This window comes from Prenolepis imparis, unplaced genomic scaffold, assembly GCF_030444845.1.
Source record: "Prenolepis imparis isolate NDT839.2.m4 unplaced genomic scaffold, iyPreImpa1.0 SCAF_2, whole genome shotgun sequence".
In the NCBI taxonomy this organism is placed as follows: Eukaryota; Metazoa; Arthropoda; class Insecta; order Hymenoptera; family Formicidae; genus Prenolepis; species Prenolepis imparis.
This window is the reverse complement of record NW_028141160.1, coordinates 7,211,803-7,229,613: the sequence shown is the minus strand read 5'-3', so window position 1 is coordinate 7,229,613 and position 17,811 is coordinate 7,211,803. Positions and strand designations below refer to the sequence as shown.

At 40.9% G+C, this 17,811-nt stretch overlaps 1 protein-coding gene across 2 annotated transcripts in view; it reads right to left on the bottom strand.

The window, feature by feature from the left end:
• Positions 1–10,113: 10,113 nt before the first annotated feature.
• The window catches only part of Soxn (SRY-box transcription factor soxNeuro), a 108,514-nt gene continuing 100,816 nt past the window's right edge, over positions 10,114–17,811 (bottom strand). For both annotated transcript variants that reach the window (XM_083058582.1, XM_083058581.1), the window contains one exon: positions 10,114–10,274. In XM_083058582.1, coding sequence (XP_082914708.1) covers position 10,274 — 1 coding nt within the window. In that variant the 3' untranslated portion in view covers positions 10,114–10,273. The remainder of the gene's footprint in view (positions 10,275–17,811) is intronic.

Sequence of the window (17,811 nt, the reverse complement as noted above, 5' to 3'; positions counted from 1 at the left end):
TTTAAATTTCATTTTATTATGTAATTGCTCGCTTGTTACAAGGAATTTTAATTTACAAATGTCACGGTTCATATTATGCGACGCGCGTATATATATGATTTATTTAGAGGAGGACACGGTTAAATCTAAATTCTCTTTCCAGAGATGTTTTTCTTATTTATGCAAACTGATCCGCAAAGAGAACAGCGCACTTAAATGCCTTTAAGCGAGCGGCATGAATTATTCAAATGCTCGTGCACTTGCTGCAGGTGCAATAATGATAATTGACGATGCCAAGTAACGATAATCGCGCGCGATCTTGTACATAAGCCGCAACAATTATCACCTTCATCTTTCGTAAAAGCACAACGTATTCTTATTTTCACAATAATACTCTTCACGAAATGTCAAAAGACTTTTCGGGGTCACGTCACGTACTTGGTGATCCAACCATTGATAATACCTGCAACAAAAATATTTTGGTAAATCTGTCAAACCTTTATGTTAATCACGTGAATGTGAAGCATAGGATGACTTAGAAAACTACTAGGTCGCAGTAAAAAATATTCAGAGTGATAATATATAGAGAGAATCTTTTTTTTTTTTTTTAAATAATGATAGGCAAATTTCAGAAAATTTAATCAATATTTCAGAAAAATAATTTTACGACGTAAATTCGCGTGATTTTGATTCCTCTCTCGCTCGGACCGACATCTTCCTCAGCGTTAGCGTAAACGACAGGCTACCGGAAGAGCGGGCCAAGGTAAACGTGCCTGATCTGCATCGCAAGCGCGAGAACCGCAGAGAGCCGAGCTGTACAATCGGGTTCAGTAATGGTGCATCCGGTGCATCTGCGTATTCCCGAGGAATACTTCACAATACCGGAAGTGGTCGATTCTTTCGATCCTTCTTTTCACACGAGAGAAGCGTCAAATCGTACAATCGATAATATTAATAAACGAAAAGAGGTAGGCTCTTTTTTTAAACATTCTAGCGAAATTGGAGACCTTTGAACGTAAGGACACCTCGTGATGCACCCGACTGTACTCTGTACACCACTGTAGGTATAGGCTCGTATCCTCTCTATCTCTCTGTACGACCGCCCCTGTGCGACGGCGACATAACAGGGTGGACGTTTAACATATGAGTGGCTACCAGTGTTATTAATGCGACGGTAGCATCGTGCTCGGTTTCTTCCACGGCGAGAGACCCACGTACACACCGGGCCTTAGATCCCGAACGGGGTACAGCGGGACTACTAGGGGCCACCCGCGGGTCTTACGAAGGGGGGAGAGAGAGAGAGAGAGGGCCCTCGGGTAACACGACACTCGGAAACCGCGGCACGACCAACGTCGTGCAACGGCCTCGAACCATCCCCGAAGGAGTTATGCCTTCCTGCCCGGCACGCCGCCTAATTAATATGTGCTTAGCCCCGGAATGCCGCTCATGTCTTTGGGGAGAAGCTACTACGCACGTCCGGGCTTTCCGGAAGAAGGGAGATGGGATTGCGTTCCTCGATCTAGATGCGGTATGATATTTCGTGAACGTCGGATTTATAGTCGATTTGCATTCGTGAATAACGCATTTGATACTGATATCTAATTTATATTGATATTAATATTATATTTAATAACTATATTTAATACTATATTTAATATTATATTTAATACTAAGGTATATTAAGAACGTCATTAAATAAGATTTCTAGATAGACGTATATTAATATATAATTAGATTAGTAGAAATAGTAGATTAGTAGAATTAGTAGATTAGTAGAATTAAGTAGAATTAGATGAGTAAAATTAGTATATTAGTAGATAAATATATAATTTAATATTAAAGTGTATATTAATGTCATTAAATAAGAAATAAGAGATAGATGTAGTATATCCATGCATAGTACATATATCAATATTAGTAGATTGTAGAATTAGTATATTAATAGATTAATATATAATTTAAAATTAAAGTATATTAATGTTATTAAATAAGAGATAAATGTATAATCCACACAAAAAATTCTTGGTACAATTAAAAAAACGCTTGTTTATGGCTCTTTCGTTATTTTAATCAATAAAGTTACTTGAAATAATCCTCTTGATCTTAACTAGATAATATTTAAAAAATGTAGAAAGAAAAAATACTAAAGATAAAATCTATCTACTTCAATTATGGAAATAAAATCTAACATTTCGCATTAAAATAATTAAACATCATGTTTAAAATACATAATTATATGTATAATACATTATATAATTATATAATATATTACATAATAAAAATATGTATAATTATAAAAATATATAATAATTATATAAAAAATTGTATTATATAAAAAAATATATAACTTATATTAATACTGAAAATATCCAACGATTTACGCCCGAGTGGGACTTACCGGGCAGGCGGATGTGAGAAGAAAAATTCATCGTGGGTGTGCCCACCTGTTCCGGAGAGAGGAGAGGAGCCAGCCGGCCAGGAGAGACGCGGCTCTCCCAGCGTCAGACCAGGTCTCTTCGGATCGCGGACGCATATATAGGCAAATATCTCTCGGTCGTGGGACATTAGGACTCCCCCGGCGTCCGAAGGATTAATAAATCCTTAATACAGATCGGCACGCGATGCCCGGCTCGTTAGGGTGATGCATGGCCGACTCTGGTGTCCCGGGGTGTATACGGTAGCCGGTAACCAATACGCCGCCCGGGTATATATACACGCATATGTGTTGTACACCCCGCTTCCTGCGAGAGAGAACTACACCCGCGCGCACATCGGCAGACGCCAGGTAATAATGAGAGATCGGAGATACGGGCCGAAATTAATTGTGCGCATCGAGTGTGGCTACGGCTGCTGCTGCTGCTGCATCCGCACCAGAGAGGGAACACAGAACCGCGCTACCGGCTTACACCGATCCTTCGAAGCGATACGAATACGATATACGATACGCGGGAATCCGTGCGTGTGGTGGATCTGACCTCGCCGGTCCTCGTCGCAAATAAAAGGCGCGAAAACATTTTTCACGAGATTTTTTCACTCGTACAGCTATACTCAAGAATGATAGATCACTTTGGATATTCCAGAAATGCAGGCTGCATGCTTTTGCATAGCTTGTCTTAAAGAGTGACACAAAGAGGACCAGTTTCATCATCACCGATTAACTTAATCGGCCGATTAAATTCAAGAAATATCAACTGCAAAGCTTAAAACTGATCAACTTTATCCACATTTATAATAAGATGTCTGCGCTTTAAGATTAGGATGGAGGAATGAGTTATTTTGAAAATTAAATATTTTGTACTTTAATTAGAAAAAACCTTGTCACGTTGACAGGGATAAAAAGGAGAGATCGGGATATATCGGGGTAGACAAGGGGACAATCGCCAATCCGGGTCGTTTCGCCAGTGATTACGAAGAGTGGACAGATTGAGACGGTCTTAGGGCTCCTCCCTTTCGTCCTTCTCTGTGCGGGCTTCTCGCCCGGGCGTCCACGACGACCCACGCCCAGGACGACGTCCTATTCCTCGTCGTGCGCACTAGAGGGAAGGAGAAAGAGAATATTCCCTCTCTCTTCCCTTTTGCCGAGACCCACTTTGAAGATACGATCTCGAAACAAATTACGAGTACCGGCTCTCTCCCTATCTGCCTGGAATTAAAATAATCGCGGGCCGTTAGCGGTCGGTTGTGTTTTTTAAATCGGTCTACACGGATCGGTTCCTTCCGTGGAGTTTGTCAAAGGCCGTCCACCGATGCGTTCGCCATTAAAGTTGCACGTACAGCCGTCACAATAAGGATACTTCGAATTAATCAAGATAATAGGGACGGGAGGGGAAGGGATACTTCATATTCCCTTTTATATAAATCTTCGCGATTGTATCTCTTGTATTTTCTTCTTTTTTATTCTTGCTTCAGTGGAAAATTAAAACTCTCGATATTTCGAAGCCCGAGATGACGTCAATTTTACGTGGATGTAAGATTTTGAAATAATATGTAGACTTTAATTGGATTTTAATACCACGATTGTTTTTCTAAAATTGAAACCGAGTATTTCCCGAGGTATTTTCAAGACGAAAGAGAGAGAGGACCTAGGTAGATTACATGTATATACGTATATATATATCGCTACAGTTGAAAGATGCGCTCGGTCTCAATCCGGATTACGGTAACACCTGACCATCCGCAATTTTATCATCCTCCGTTCCGGAAGGATTCCAATTTTCTTCTCCCATCGCGTAGCTTTCTTTCTATCTCTCTCTCTCTCTCCGTACGCTTTTCTCCACCGTCCATGGACTCAATCTGTGTCTCATCGCGGATTATTGGGATTTTGCGAGGATGAGAGAAGAAGAGAGAAGCTCCGAGGCTCGCTCGACCGTCTGAGCTCTTCCGAGATCGGCTCGAGAGAGCTGAGAGAGTTGCTAAAAAAAAGGACGAATCTCTCTCTCTTTAATTCTTTTCGCCGTCAGCCGCTCTTTTTTCCGAATAGACGAATTCGACCGATTACTCGCGGATATATAAGGATAGGTAAATGCGCGAGAACGCGACGAGTATATTAAACTTCCGCTAGACTCGATATAGGAAAATAAAAAAATGCGAAAAAGATCTCTCCGCGAGACCTTATTACGTTGTGACGACGGAGAAGATGATGGGACGATGACAATCTATTCCCGATTGAAATGTCCCATCCCCATGAGATTATCGTAATTGGTAACAAATCGGGGTCAAACATATAGACGTGCGCTCGATAAACACGTCAATTCTCTTACAAAGATTAATAAAAAATTGAAATAAAAGAGAGATATTGTGTATTATTATTATACGATTAGCTTTATTAGAATTTTCGTTTTTAGCAGGACTTTTTATTCTAGTAAGAATTTAATTATAAAGATAATTTTTTTATTAAATGTAAATTTATGTTTATTAGTATTAATTTTATTATATCACTTTACTAATTTTCATTTTTATTTTTCTTTTATATTTTCTTTTCGATTATTTTATTATATTTATTTTATATATTAATTTCATCGAGGCTAACAATAAGATTAATTTGCGGAGCTTTGTTAAAATAAATATTTTTTAAAAATAATTATGTAACATATATAAGAGTGTGAAGTTAAAAATAAATACAATTGAGAAATACAAATAAATGCAAATAAATACGAATAAATACAAATAATTCTATTAATATTAAGATTAAAGTCAGGGATATTTATGTATATTAAAAATTTGTTAAATATCGAATTTTTGAGTTCCATATAATTTATAAATTTTATATATAGGTGTATTTATAAGCCGTATTAATATTCAATAATTAATTAAAGTGTGAGAAATAAAAAAAAGTTACGCAATTTTTTCGTTTAATAATACGCGCATCTCCTCGCGCGCTCGTACTAATATTTTTATATTTTTATCTCGATCTCGCGCGTCCTAGAATCACGAGCGTTACACGCAAATCCTCTTACGCGGGGAAGGAAGGCGAATCCGCGGGTAGGAAAATAAACCAACGTCGACGGAACACGACAAAAATAATGATCCTCGCGAATGTGAGATAATTGGTGCAAGGAGTTTGCGCGGAAGGCAAGGGAGACAGAGATGAGGGAGAGATGATGCCCCGCGAGATCAAAGGACCTTCACCTTCATCCTGACGCTCGTCGTCTCGATATCCCGGAATGAGGGGTATGAGGGCTCCTCCTTTTTATCGGTCCTTCCGCGCAGAGGAGTTGCAAGCGACGCCGACGCACGAAATCGATCCACGATGATTAATTTTCAATCGCAGCTTAATTACGCCGGGCAGCTAAGCCCGATTGAAGAGGCGTCCTCGGATGGTGAAAGGGCGGTCTGTGTGGTGCAAAAAAAAAGGAAAAAGAAAAAAAGGAGATCACGTGAAGATAGATAGAGAGAGAGAGAGAGAGAGAGAAAGGGAAGAAAGGGAAAGGGGAAAAGAGAGAGACCGCATCCTCTGGTCGTCCCTACGGCCATCGAATAAAAGGCTCCTCGTTCTCCCTAGAAGAGGATTGTGTCCAAGGATGAGGATACGCGAATGGGAAGGGGTGGGAGGATAAAAGGGGTGACAGCTCGAGGAGCAGGGGCCAGCGAGGATCGACGAGCAGGACACGATTGCCAGGAACACGTGATTAGATGGCCCTCCTTCCACGCGATTCTCCAGATTGGACACCCCCCATCATTGGGAGACGTAAAAAAATGCAATCGGCTCTTACCGTAATGAAAAAGTCCCGACCCCGGGTAATACTGGAGAGTATGTGTGTGTGTATGTGTATGAGAGAGAGAGAGAGAGAGAGAGAGAGAGAGAGAGAGAGAGAGAAAGAGTTGCAATCGCAGCTGTCGCATTGAGAATTATGGCGCGTTTAAAACATGTCCCCAAGAGTTCTTAGAGATAAAAAAAATATTCTGAAATTTTTCAATTTATTATTAAAAATTAATGTCAAAAAAAATTTTTTAATTATTTTTTTACATTAATTTTTAATAATAATTTTCAATTTCTTTTTGATAGTCGAATAAAAAATAGGTGCGTATCTAATGTGTATTATATTTTCGCTTTATTAAAAAATCCAATATAACGGATTAAAACATTTCGCCTAGTTTTCTGCCTTTATATTTAAGAATAAGATTAAATAATTACGGAGAGGAAGAAACGAAGAGACGCGAAGCATACTTACATTACATTATTTTGACGAAGAAGATAAGAGGCCAGGAACGAGCGTATTAGTTTTTAGAGGTGGGACGAAATCGTCGAGTTTAAGAGGCCGAAGGACAAGATACAACATCATCGGGAGAGCAAGAACCCCGTTACTCCCGTGATTCATCGGTCTTTTTACGCTGGGTGGCCAGAATAATTCACCCTAATGCCCTACCTAACTGCCTCCGACCCTCGTTGCCCGATTGTTTATTGCCAAAAAGCATCTCTTTAATATATATCATTCCACCTCCTAAAGAGGATCTCGTCTCCTTCGAAGGGGTAGAGGGGGGGAGAGAGAAAAGAGGAAACAAAAAGAAAAAATAGATTCTGGCACGGATCCGGCGAGAGATATTTACCTTCGCGAAACTTCAATTTCTTTCCCGAGCTCTCGCGAGTGAAAAGCCGGACAAATAAAGGAGAGATTTTTTTTTTATGAAGCGAAAACTTACGAATATTATTTTCCCATCTTTACACCTTTCGCGAAAAGATTAGAAAATTTTTTAAAAATTATATATCTTTTATTATATACATACATTAAGAGATATTATATCGAGACTTTTCCCCTCCATATGTTTACTTTGCTATATGGGGAGGTCCAAATAAAAAAAAGTTATATATTTAATCTCCATTAAATATTGGGAACTTACCTTCGAAAAATATAGCTTCCTCTTTTTTTCGACGATCGTCGTACATCAGGCAGGAAGGGTGTCGAAGGGAAGAGAAAGAGGGAGAGAGGGGCCCTGTCGAATTGACGTACGATACGAGGTATATTAATTAGCGGCGGGAGAAAATTGCGACTGAGCATAGCCTACGGGGTTGAAATCGTTATCGAGGGGTTTACCTCGCGATTTTGATTTAGCTTCGGCCTTCCACGTCAATTCTAATTGCGTTTGACAGTAATTTGGCAAGGGGGAGGGAGGGGGCGAGGGGGCTGATTGACGGCCGAACCGCGATGGGGGCCACGCGTTCGCCTCTCGTTCCGGTTCCTCTTATACATTTTCTCTCTCCGTCCTTTACTTTTTTTCACCGGTCTAAACAACAATACGCGCGTGCGTTTGCGTTACATCACGTTTACAAGGACAGCTTCGAAACATATCCGATATAACCGCGGCCAATTAAATTAATGCCGATGTTAATTAACCCGCGTATGGATATATCGTATGACATGTACGAAATATGCCATCGCCCTGATGATCATCATTAATGGAAATTCGAACATTCGTCGGGGAATCGCGTAATCCGGATATATATATCTGAGAAAAATAATCTTGACCTGTTCGCCGAAGAAATGCGGCTAATTAAATAAATGATGTAAAAATTTGCGGATAATATTTTTCGAATTTATCAATTTGTGACACATTTCGTCGAGGGTTGCGCGAGCGGCTTCATCTCGAAGAGAAGACGCGGACGCCGAGTATGTGCAATTTAAAATGGAGCGGCGGAAACTGGCGAGATGCCTGACCGACCTCCGGCACGACGGTATTAGTACGCGGCGAATTAATTAAGCCATTAGCCGGGGTGCTAATGCACGCCTGTTAATCGTCAGTCACTAATTATGCTAAGCAGCCGGGATGCAGCGGGTATACGTACGGTATGCAGGTGAAACGCAGTGTATTACAAGGCCGTAGCACGTGCTGCATCATCGATCCGCGAGCGATTCTATGCAAGTGCGACGCGAACCTCCGTAAGGTCGACGCGCGCGTTCGCCAGTTTGTCTCTTTCTGGACCGCAGATATTCGCATTATAATGATAATTATTTTTCCGGTGAACGTAAGGAGTCCCTGTTTCTTCAAATCTCTTTCTTTCGCATTAAGCATTATATAGTTGATTAATTTTTATACATAAGGTCTGTTCTTTTCAGTTGAACTAGAGCAGCCAGCTCAGCTGAAAAGATCAGACCTATAACTAATTATAGAGATAAAATATATAGTTGTATATAATTAATTAAAATTATTTATTCCTTTATTAATACTGTATTTATAAAATCTTCACTGAAAAAAGACTGCAGAAAATTTACGTATAATAGTAATGAGCTTTCTCCGCGCGACATAATTTTCTGATTTTTTTTCCCTTCTACAAAACAGAGCGAAATCTCATGAGCGTTCAATGACCCAGACTTTAAGTTGGATACCCTCGATACCCGCCAAGGGTGGTGGCTAAAACAAAGGGCTGGTCTCGGGTTGGTCGATAGTCCACGGCCGCCAATCAGGCGAGACCTCGCCGGCAACCCTCGTCCTTGCGATCCTCCGCGGCGACGAGGGAGGGTTAGAGAGATTCCGGAGAGGGTTCGCTCTCTCGTCCATGTAGGAGACAGACTCTCCCGAGATCGAGAATCCACGAGAACACCCACGGCATCCGCGTCTCCACGGTGACGATTGGATGGAAAAGACGAGCCAATATCTTCCCTTCTTGTATACCGTGCGTTCGCCTTTGTCGGGATAGATCGCGAGTAGCCCACTCGAAAGCACCGTCGAAAACACCGGCGAAATCAAACGTACATTGTCATTTTCGTCATGATAATGCGCCCGAAAATTCTCAAAAATATTTCCGAGAAGGAAATCTAAGATGGGCTCTGTTTTAGAAGTATATGTATATAAAATAATGTATCACTCCTCTCCAAGAAAAATCTGACGAGGTAAGTCTATCGACCTGATATCGCGTTCAATTTTGATTTATACTTTAATACTTGATACTTTAATAGTACAGAAATCTTTCATTATAGAAAACGGTTTGGATTAAAAATGTATAAAATTTATTTCGCTATCTTTTTGCAAAAATTGTAAATTTGAATGCATAAAAAAGCGAAAGATTTTCTTCTTTTAATAAAAAATATAAATTTCTCTTCCAATAGCAAATATATATTCTTATTCCGTATCGTTGCGAAATATATTCCTTCGGATTTCAAAATTACACGCGAACATCAAGTTTCCGGTGGAGAGCAGCCATACTCTCATCTCCACGGTGACGACGTCGGCAGAGAAGACGAGCCAAGATCCGCCTTCCTTCGTACATCGACCCTCTTCGCTCGCATCAGAAAATTAAACGCGGTCGGCCATTCGTCTTTATCCGAAACATGGCGGATCTATCGAGAAGCTATAATCTCCTCGAGAAAATATGTACCCCGATTCATTTCCCGGGGAATATCAATTCCCTTCGATTCGATAATCGCGCGAAGAGATCGCAGCATCGTTCCATTTCGATTGCAATTAGAGAAGTTAAGGAACGAACTTGTTAGTTGGCTACCTAGTCGAAGCATCGCGTTCTTTGTTCATTCTATATATATATATTTTTTTTTTTCAATTATCACGAGTATCCCAAATATCGCGAGTATTCAAGAATCAGCAAGAAAAGGGTACCTATTTAAAGACGATTTAAAGACGAGGAGTTGAATACGTACCGGATGTGCGTTCTAGCTGTCAACTGTGTCAAATCAGTGGCGGATGTCTCAACGTATTTCGTTTATTCAACACTTATTTTTATTATACATCCTTACGCGTAAGATCTACATAAAAACTTATTAAAACGAGCTTAATCATATGTTCATAACTGGTTCTGGGCTGGGGCAGCTCCGCGCGACAGCGTCTCGATGCACAGCGACTCGGTTCTAGAAAAGAAAAAGCAAACGAAATATCAAGTAAGATTTATCGAATTATTATTCTCTTAAGATTATTCAGGGTGTCTACTCAAATTTTGTCAAAAATTTCCATGAGAATTCTCTGATCTTCCAGATATTTTCGTTTAAAATTCCAGGTAAAATAAGAAAATTTGTAGATGCAGCTTTTTAAAATAAGTTTCTTTACTATATGCGCTTTCAATATATGTATATTGTTTTCTATTCATACAATTCCAAAGTTATCAAGAGTGCAGTTTTTCTAGCATTTAATATTGATTTAATTGCAAATTAATTTGGACAATAAGTACGATATATATACCATTATAAACACGAAAAATATATGCAAAAATATAAGATAAATATATAAAACAAAAAATAATTTAATATAAATGTCTTATAAGGAATACTAATTTGCTTAAATAAATTATTTATTAAATTATTATTTATTTATTTATTAAATAAATCAGGAGTACTAATGTATTTAAATATTACCTATTAAAAAAAATTGAACAATTTTCTATGAAACTTACATAAGATCTTGATATCTTGAATAATAGATTCAATTTAAAAAATCACATTTAAAAAAACTTAAAAATATTGCAAAGATATGTTAGACGTATGTTTCTTAAGTTTCTCAAGGTAAAACCAAATTCCCTGAGCATACCAGATTTTCAAGGTTTTTCCCGGGAATATACACCCCGTTATTACAATATATAGTAACCAGCGCTGAATCAAGATTGAAAATCGAATCGAATTAAAGTGACTTATGGTTTAGAAAACAAACTAGGCATATTTAATGATAGAAGAATCAGCGCAAAATTAAAACACAAAATCTACAAATTATAAAAAAATTTTAATTTAAAATTCTACTTTCAATCTGGTTTATATATCATAGTACTTAAGCATTAATTAAATAGTTGGAGTAATCTCTTTCGTGGCTGTAAAATAGGAAAAAAAAAAGCTCGAAATTGAAACACGGTATATTTATTTCGAGCATATTACGGTACGTATAGCCCTTTTATATTTCAACAACTGTCGCAAAATGTCATCAGTTGTTCCAGTTACGAGATACTGATATATATTTATCGAGCCGATAAAATTCAATGGCAATGGTTGTACTTGTTACGCCGAGAGAGAGTTGTTTAAAGTTGGGGAAAAAAGGATAACGATCCCGGCTTTTGTGTAAATGGCAAACAAAAACCGAATGTAAATGGCTGTTGACGAGCTGCCGCGTTGATGAAGAGGGTGATGGCATCGTCAACGAAGTGGTAATATAAACTTACTGATTGCAATTGCTACCGGTCTTTTGGGGATTTATATTTTAAAAAAAAACAAAAAAAAAACAAAAAAAAACCGATAGCACAGACACAAAGAGCGAATCATTGTTTCCGCGGCAGATCGATGATTGTTTGTCACGGCGTGTCGAAGCGAAGCGTTTTGCGAGCCCTTTATTAACCCTTCCCCCTCCCTCGCGTGTGTTTTCCCGCGAGCCTTCAAGCTCCTTTCTCACGATGCCACGTGTATTTTCCCCGTTGATAATCACGATTAATTATCTCTGACGCAGCATCTCGCGATATCCGATATATATCTCTTGAGCTTTATTGAGAAATGCCTTTCTCGCCAGCGAGCACGAACAAAGTGATATCGGACAAAGTGGAATCTTCAATATATTCCGGGGATCAAATATAATATTTGATAAAATTAATATTCCAATTATATATCAAATTGCTCAAAATAAATATCCCAGCTTCCAATTTGGATCCTTCTTTTTTTCCTATTTATTTTACAGCTACGAGAAACAGATTATACAACATAACAATATCATGATTCATATTATCGATATTATCGAACACAATTATTAAATATATTTAATTACTCGAATAAATGGAATATAAATTCGCATTTGAGGCGTGCGAGAAACTTCCGGTAGGATACATGACTCGACGAGTCTCGGAGAAGCGCGCGTGGCGGATAAATTTTTATCAATGTCGAGCTTATTAAGCCGTCCGTTCGCTCATGTCACAATGGCCGTCGAACGAAGATCCAGCGTATAGTCCGCAGTCCTCCTCTCTTTCCAGTGTAATTATTTTTACGCGAGTCGAGAGCTCCTGTCGATGACAGCCGCGCGACTGCCGGAGGAGGCGAAGAGGAGAAGAGGTAGAGACGAGACGAGACGAGACGAGACGAGACGAGACGAGACCAGCGGAGAGGCGACATTGATTTCACCAGGAGGAGAGACGAGAGACGGCAGCGACGACAGGTGGAACCCGGGATCGGTCCGAGCCGCTGCATGCACAATTCGCTCGTGCTCGCGAGCTGCAAAAGCAGCTCTCCTGAGAGGACGAGGACGACAGTAGCGGGAAAACGCGAGGGATGGGAAAAGGTAGGAGGCGAGAGAACCGGCGCGTGACGGACGCGCGGGTGGGACAAAGATCGGTGTCATTGGCAGCATCTCCGTGGGCTGGAAACTGACAGGCGGGACAGCCGCGACTGAAACACCTGGCGAGCCGATGGAAAATGTGCGACGAGCTGTGAAGCCGGTATATAACATCTCTCGCAGCCGGGCTACATCCAGGCTGACCTTGGGTGTCTTTTTGGAACGATTGAAATCTCGGTCTTCTCCAGAGATTTTGTCTAAAAGTCTCTTTCTACACCGAGATTAGAAACCCTGATGCGTTCTTTTTTTTATGAGAAGAAAATGTGGAAATAATTTCGTAAAGTGATTCATAAGTAAGAACTCGTTAAAATTGATGTATGCATAGGGGAATGCGAGATTGGACTTAAAGCTGAAGCTTCAAGCTTCGAGGAAAATACTTGCTTCTTCAAGTTAAAAAAAAAAATATATTGCAAGATTTAGAAATATCGATACTACTCTGATCTTCCTCGCGAAGAAAAATCGACATCGTACATCGTCATCTCGCTTCGACAACGTTACAAGGCGACTCGAAACTTGTTGCTGATCTAATATAAGCAAATATTCCGAATAATGGCGAGGCGCATGTCCAGTCCGCGCGAGCAATCTTATGACAGTGTAATCTTCCGCTTTATGTACAGCTTAATCCGATCCTGAACGAGAGGAGAACTAGCGTAAATGATTTCAGGAGGGGGGAGGGAGAAGGGAAAGAGGCGAGGTGGCGATGAGGAGGTAGCTGAGGATGACTCTGCGAGAACGGACAGCCCCGGAGAGCGTTCTCCGGTTCAATTTCTGGCGTCAATTAAAAAGTGATGCGGACCGAGGAAAATCAGGAATTAACGAAGCGAGCCGACGCCCCGTTCCCGGCTTTCGCGGCGAATCGCTCTTAATCGGCTGTCATTGGAGAAATCTTGCGAAGAGATCTGGGAGAGAAATGCCGATCTAATTTCGAAGGAAACATTCCTTTCGGGAAAAGATAGAGCGAGAGTCCTCTGTGGGAAATTACCAAAAAAGAACACTTCTCGTTGCATCGCACGTGTTCCAAGGTGGGAACAAGTTGAAAACAAAAGAACAAAGTGGTGAGTGCACAAAGATCTTTCTATTTTAAAGCTTTTAATGACTTCCGTTATATTTTCCAACAGACCGCTTTTTCCGTCTACAGATAGATTTTCTTCCATTCAAGATTTCAAGAAGCAAAGAAGATGAAGAAAGACAATTATTGTATAAACAAACGATTTGAATGCCGCTTATTTTATCCTTCGCAGCGTGTGGTTAACGATTGCGGATTACTAGGGTTAACCAAAGGGGGTAGCCATATGCGAACCAACCGCGTTTGACGTCTCTTCCTCCGAGCTAAACTGACCCTTGATCTCTCTCTCCAGTCTCTCCCAAGGTAACGATCTTCTTCTTCTTGGCTGCGTCGCATGTTGCGACTAGCCGTGATTCGGATTCGAGAAAGACTCACGAGAAAGGAGGCTTTGCTTGTCTCGAACTAGCACCCGGCTGAAGTTCGTTATATAGCGTGACTCGGCAAAGCCGATTTCTCGGACGATCTACCTTCTTGCCTTCGCACCTTCGACGGGATATATACTCTTTCGCGCGTGAACGCGCGAACCTTCCTTCTTCTTCAGGTACGAAGAAAGCTGTCGCGAGCTACCCATCATTAGCGCCATAATTGCCGAATTCGCGGTCGCGCATTTAATCGCTCGATCACGATCGCGATTGTTAATTCGATCGAAAAATCTGCGCCGCAATCTCATTCGCCGCTTCTTCTACTTCAATTCAAGTTCTTGTTGAAAGAATCGGTCGAGTTAGGATAATTACGAGTAATATGTATAGAATACAGGATGTATATTCCCGGGAAAAACCTTGAAAACCTGGTATTCTCAGGGAATTTTGCTTTACCTTGAAAAATCAGGGAATTCTCATGGAATTTGCTTGGGATTCAGGGAATATTTAAAAAAAAGAAACATATGTCTAACACATCTTTGCAATATTTAAGTTTTTATAAAAATTTTATGCGATTTTTTTATTGACTTCTTATTTATTTAATAAATATATAATTAAATAAATAATTTAATAAACAAATACTTTAATAAATAATTAATTTAAATAAATTAATATTCCTTAACACGTTTATAATAAATTATTTTTTGTGTTCTATTTTTATTTTATATTATATTCTTGCATATATTTTTAGCGTTTAGATATATTGATATATCGCACTTTGTGTTATTGTCCAAATTAATTTTACAATAAATAAATCAATATTAAATGCTAGAAAAACTGCATTCTTGATAATTTTCCAATCACATAAATAAACGAAAATACCGGGAAGATCAGGGAATACTCAGGGAACTTTTTTACAAAATTTAACTATACACCCTGAAAATATTAATAAAAAGCATTGCGAATTTTATTTTTCGACCACAGATTATTCTGTTCGCTCCTTGAATCCGGAATCTTTGATTTCAATTGTGAAATCTGGAACAACTGTGTGCGCTAGGTGCAACTGAACCCTAACAGGATAGTCACGAATTCTGTTGCGTCTTTGCCGTAGCAGAGAGAATTCGCCATTATCCATCCGGCGTTCTGCCAATGTTGACTATGAAACTCCGCAACGGAGTTGTGTCGCAACTGTGAAAGGCGCAGATGACTGTTGCAATTTACCCTCTAGTCCCCGGCCTTCGCCTACTACGACGTTCTCCTGAATTACAAGCAACGTGAAAGTGAGTCATCGAGAGCAACATCGCGGGGGCCGACTAATTAAAGAAAGCGTCCATCCCAGGACATCTTACGGGGAGAGAAAAAATGGCGATTAGTCCCACGTGCGCGAGGAAAGAGAAAGAGAGAGAAGGAGAGTCATCCGTGTTGGAAGGAACGACGACCTCGCCGCGGCTAATTACCTGAAATAACCCATTAGTCCTGTATCCACCGGGAATTACGAGGCAACTGCTGAGACAGAGAGGGCGCGTCGTCTTTGACGTGTTAATCTCACCCGAAGAGAGAACCCCGCGCGTTCCTTCCAGGACGCTGCGCCTTCTCCCTTCCCCCTTTCGTCTCTCAAACCCCCCAACACCGCCGTTTCCGTGAATCAGCACTATCGCGCACCTGAGAAAAATCGCCGGCGCGAAACGAGCCGCGATGCGAACCAGCCGAATCGATTATCGGGGTAATAAGCCGTGCCATTTTGGGTCCACCGAGTCGCAACAAAAAAACTATCAACACGCGACGAAGCAGCGTTCACAATATTTATCGGAAATTATGATAAATCGCGATTGCCTGCAGTCAAGTCAGATTGAATTTTTCAATTCTACAAGAACAAGATAAAATAAATTTTACGAATTTATGACCTCTGTATTATTACAATATCATTACACTATTGTAACATTATTTTATATATCAAACGCAACTTTTTTACCTCGGGAATTTCTATTAAGATTTACCTCGCGTCGAGACTTCTGCTGTATTTTTCGACAGGAAGAAAAATTCCGGGAGAAGGGGGAGAAGAGAACCGATCGACAGTACCTTCGGATAACTACTTGGTGGAGCCTCCGAAGATTGGGGGCCACGAAGTGAGAGGAGCAATCACGAACGATTTCATAGCTGTCACCCTCGACGGAGGACTTCGGGGGTTCCATTTCGAAGGTTCCCGGGTCGGGGAGATCCGTGGAATGACGGGGCGCATTCCCCTCTTCGCCTTCGAGGAGGAAGCTTTCCCTCTCGAAAAAAATTCGGGATACCCGAGAGAGACGCGTATCTCGACCGGCCACCTGACGTTTCAATTTTTACTCGATCGGCGCGATACGTAATAACAAAGGGGGCGAGAAAGAGCGAATCGAATATAAATATTTTATTACATTCATATTTTCCGAATATATTTTATTCGACGATCAATCGACGTTTCCAATCGTTTCTCGATCGACAAGAAGCTGTATATCCTAACTATATTCTTATTCTTTCATTAGTGAATTCACTTTCCTCTTCAAGCCACTCTATCACGAAAGTAGAAGCCATTAAAAATTCGAAACGCTTTTCCCCTTCGCGTGTTGCCTCCGATCAGTCAACGTACGACATTATAGACGCCGTCCATTATGAGGGATCGTCAAGGATCGGCTCGGAATCGGTTGGTTCCACATGCTTTTCCGACTTCTGGCGTCCCGCCTATCCAATTTGCTCGTTGGACGTCGCTCAAAGAACGACTCATTCCCTCCTTATACGAGCGATGTATCGGAATTGGAGCGAGGACCGGTATGTTTTCTCGAGAGGAACGAGAGTTTACTTCGTTTGAGCGCGACGAAAGGGCTCTCGTTCTTGCTTGGGACTGACCGATGGACGATTTTTTCGCCGCTCGTCCGTTCGTTTTTTTCTCTCTCTCTCTCTCTCCCTTCCTATCCTTATTTTTGTAATTAAAGCGGACTATGTCGGAAGACGGCGGAACGACGAGGTGACAAGGTGCGCCGATCGCGCGAGGACGATCGATTTTGGCTACCAGAGAGAGAGAGAGAGAAAGAGCAAATCGATGGATCCAACGAGGCGATCGAAGCCGCCAATCGCCTAGTTTGCCTGTGAGCGGAACAAACTCGCCGTGCAGATCGGCCTGTCAAGTGAAACTGGGGCAAAACATCCGCGTCCCGGATTTAATCCGCGTTGCGGAGGAATCGAGCCCGGTATCGGTCACGGCGTGAGAGCTCTTGCTCGACTCGGCCGTAAGAATCGATAGGATGGATCGATTAAACGATCGAGATAGAGATCGCGAGTCGATCGCGCGCGCGCGCGCGGGTAGAAGAAAAAGAAAGAACGTGGTTCTCTCCACGTGTTTTGCGATACTTTCATGGACGCGATCGAGTTTCAGAGAGCCGCGCGTGGGTACTCATTGCACGTGAAAATCGGACTTTCTACGGGCGGACGAAAGAAAAAAATTGACGCCGTCATGCCCTAGATCGTCGTTTAACTGACCCCGATCGTTATACCGAGTTCATTAAAATTCTAGCAGCTCGTCGGCCAATGTTAAATGGCGACCGAGATTGCGGGGAAAATATATTCCTTCGATTTATATATATATTTTGCTCGCGTTAAGAAAAAAAACCTGAAACCTTTCGCGTTATGGTTTCA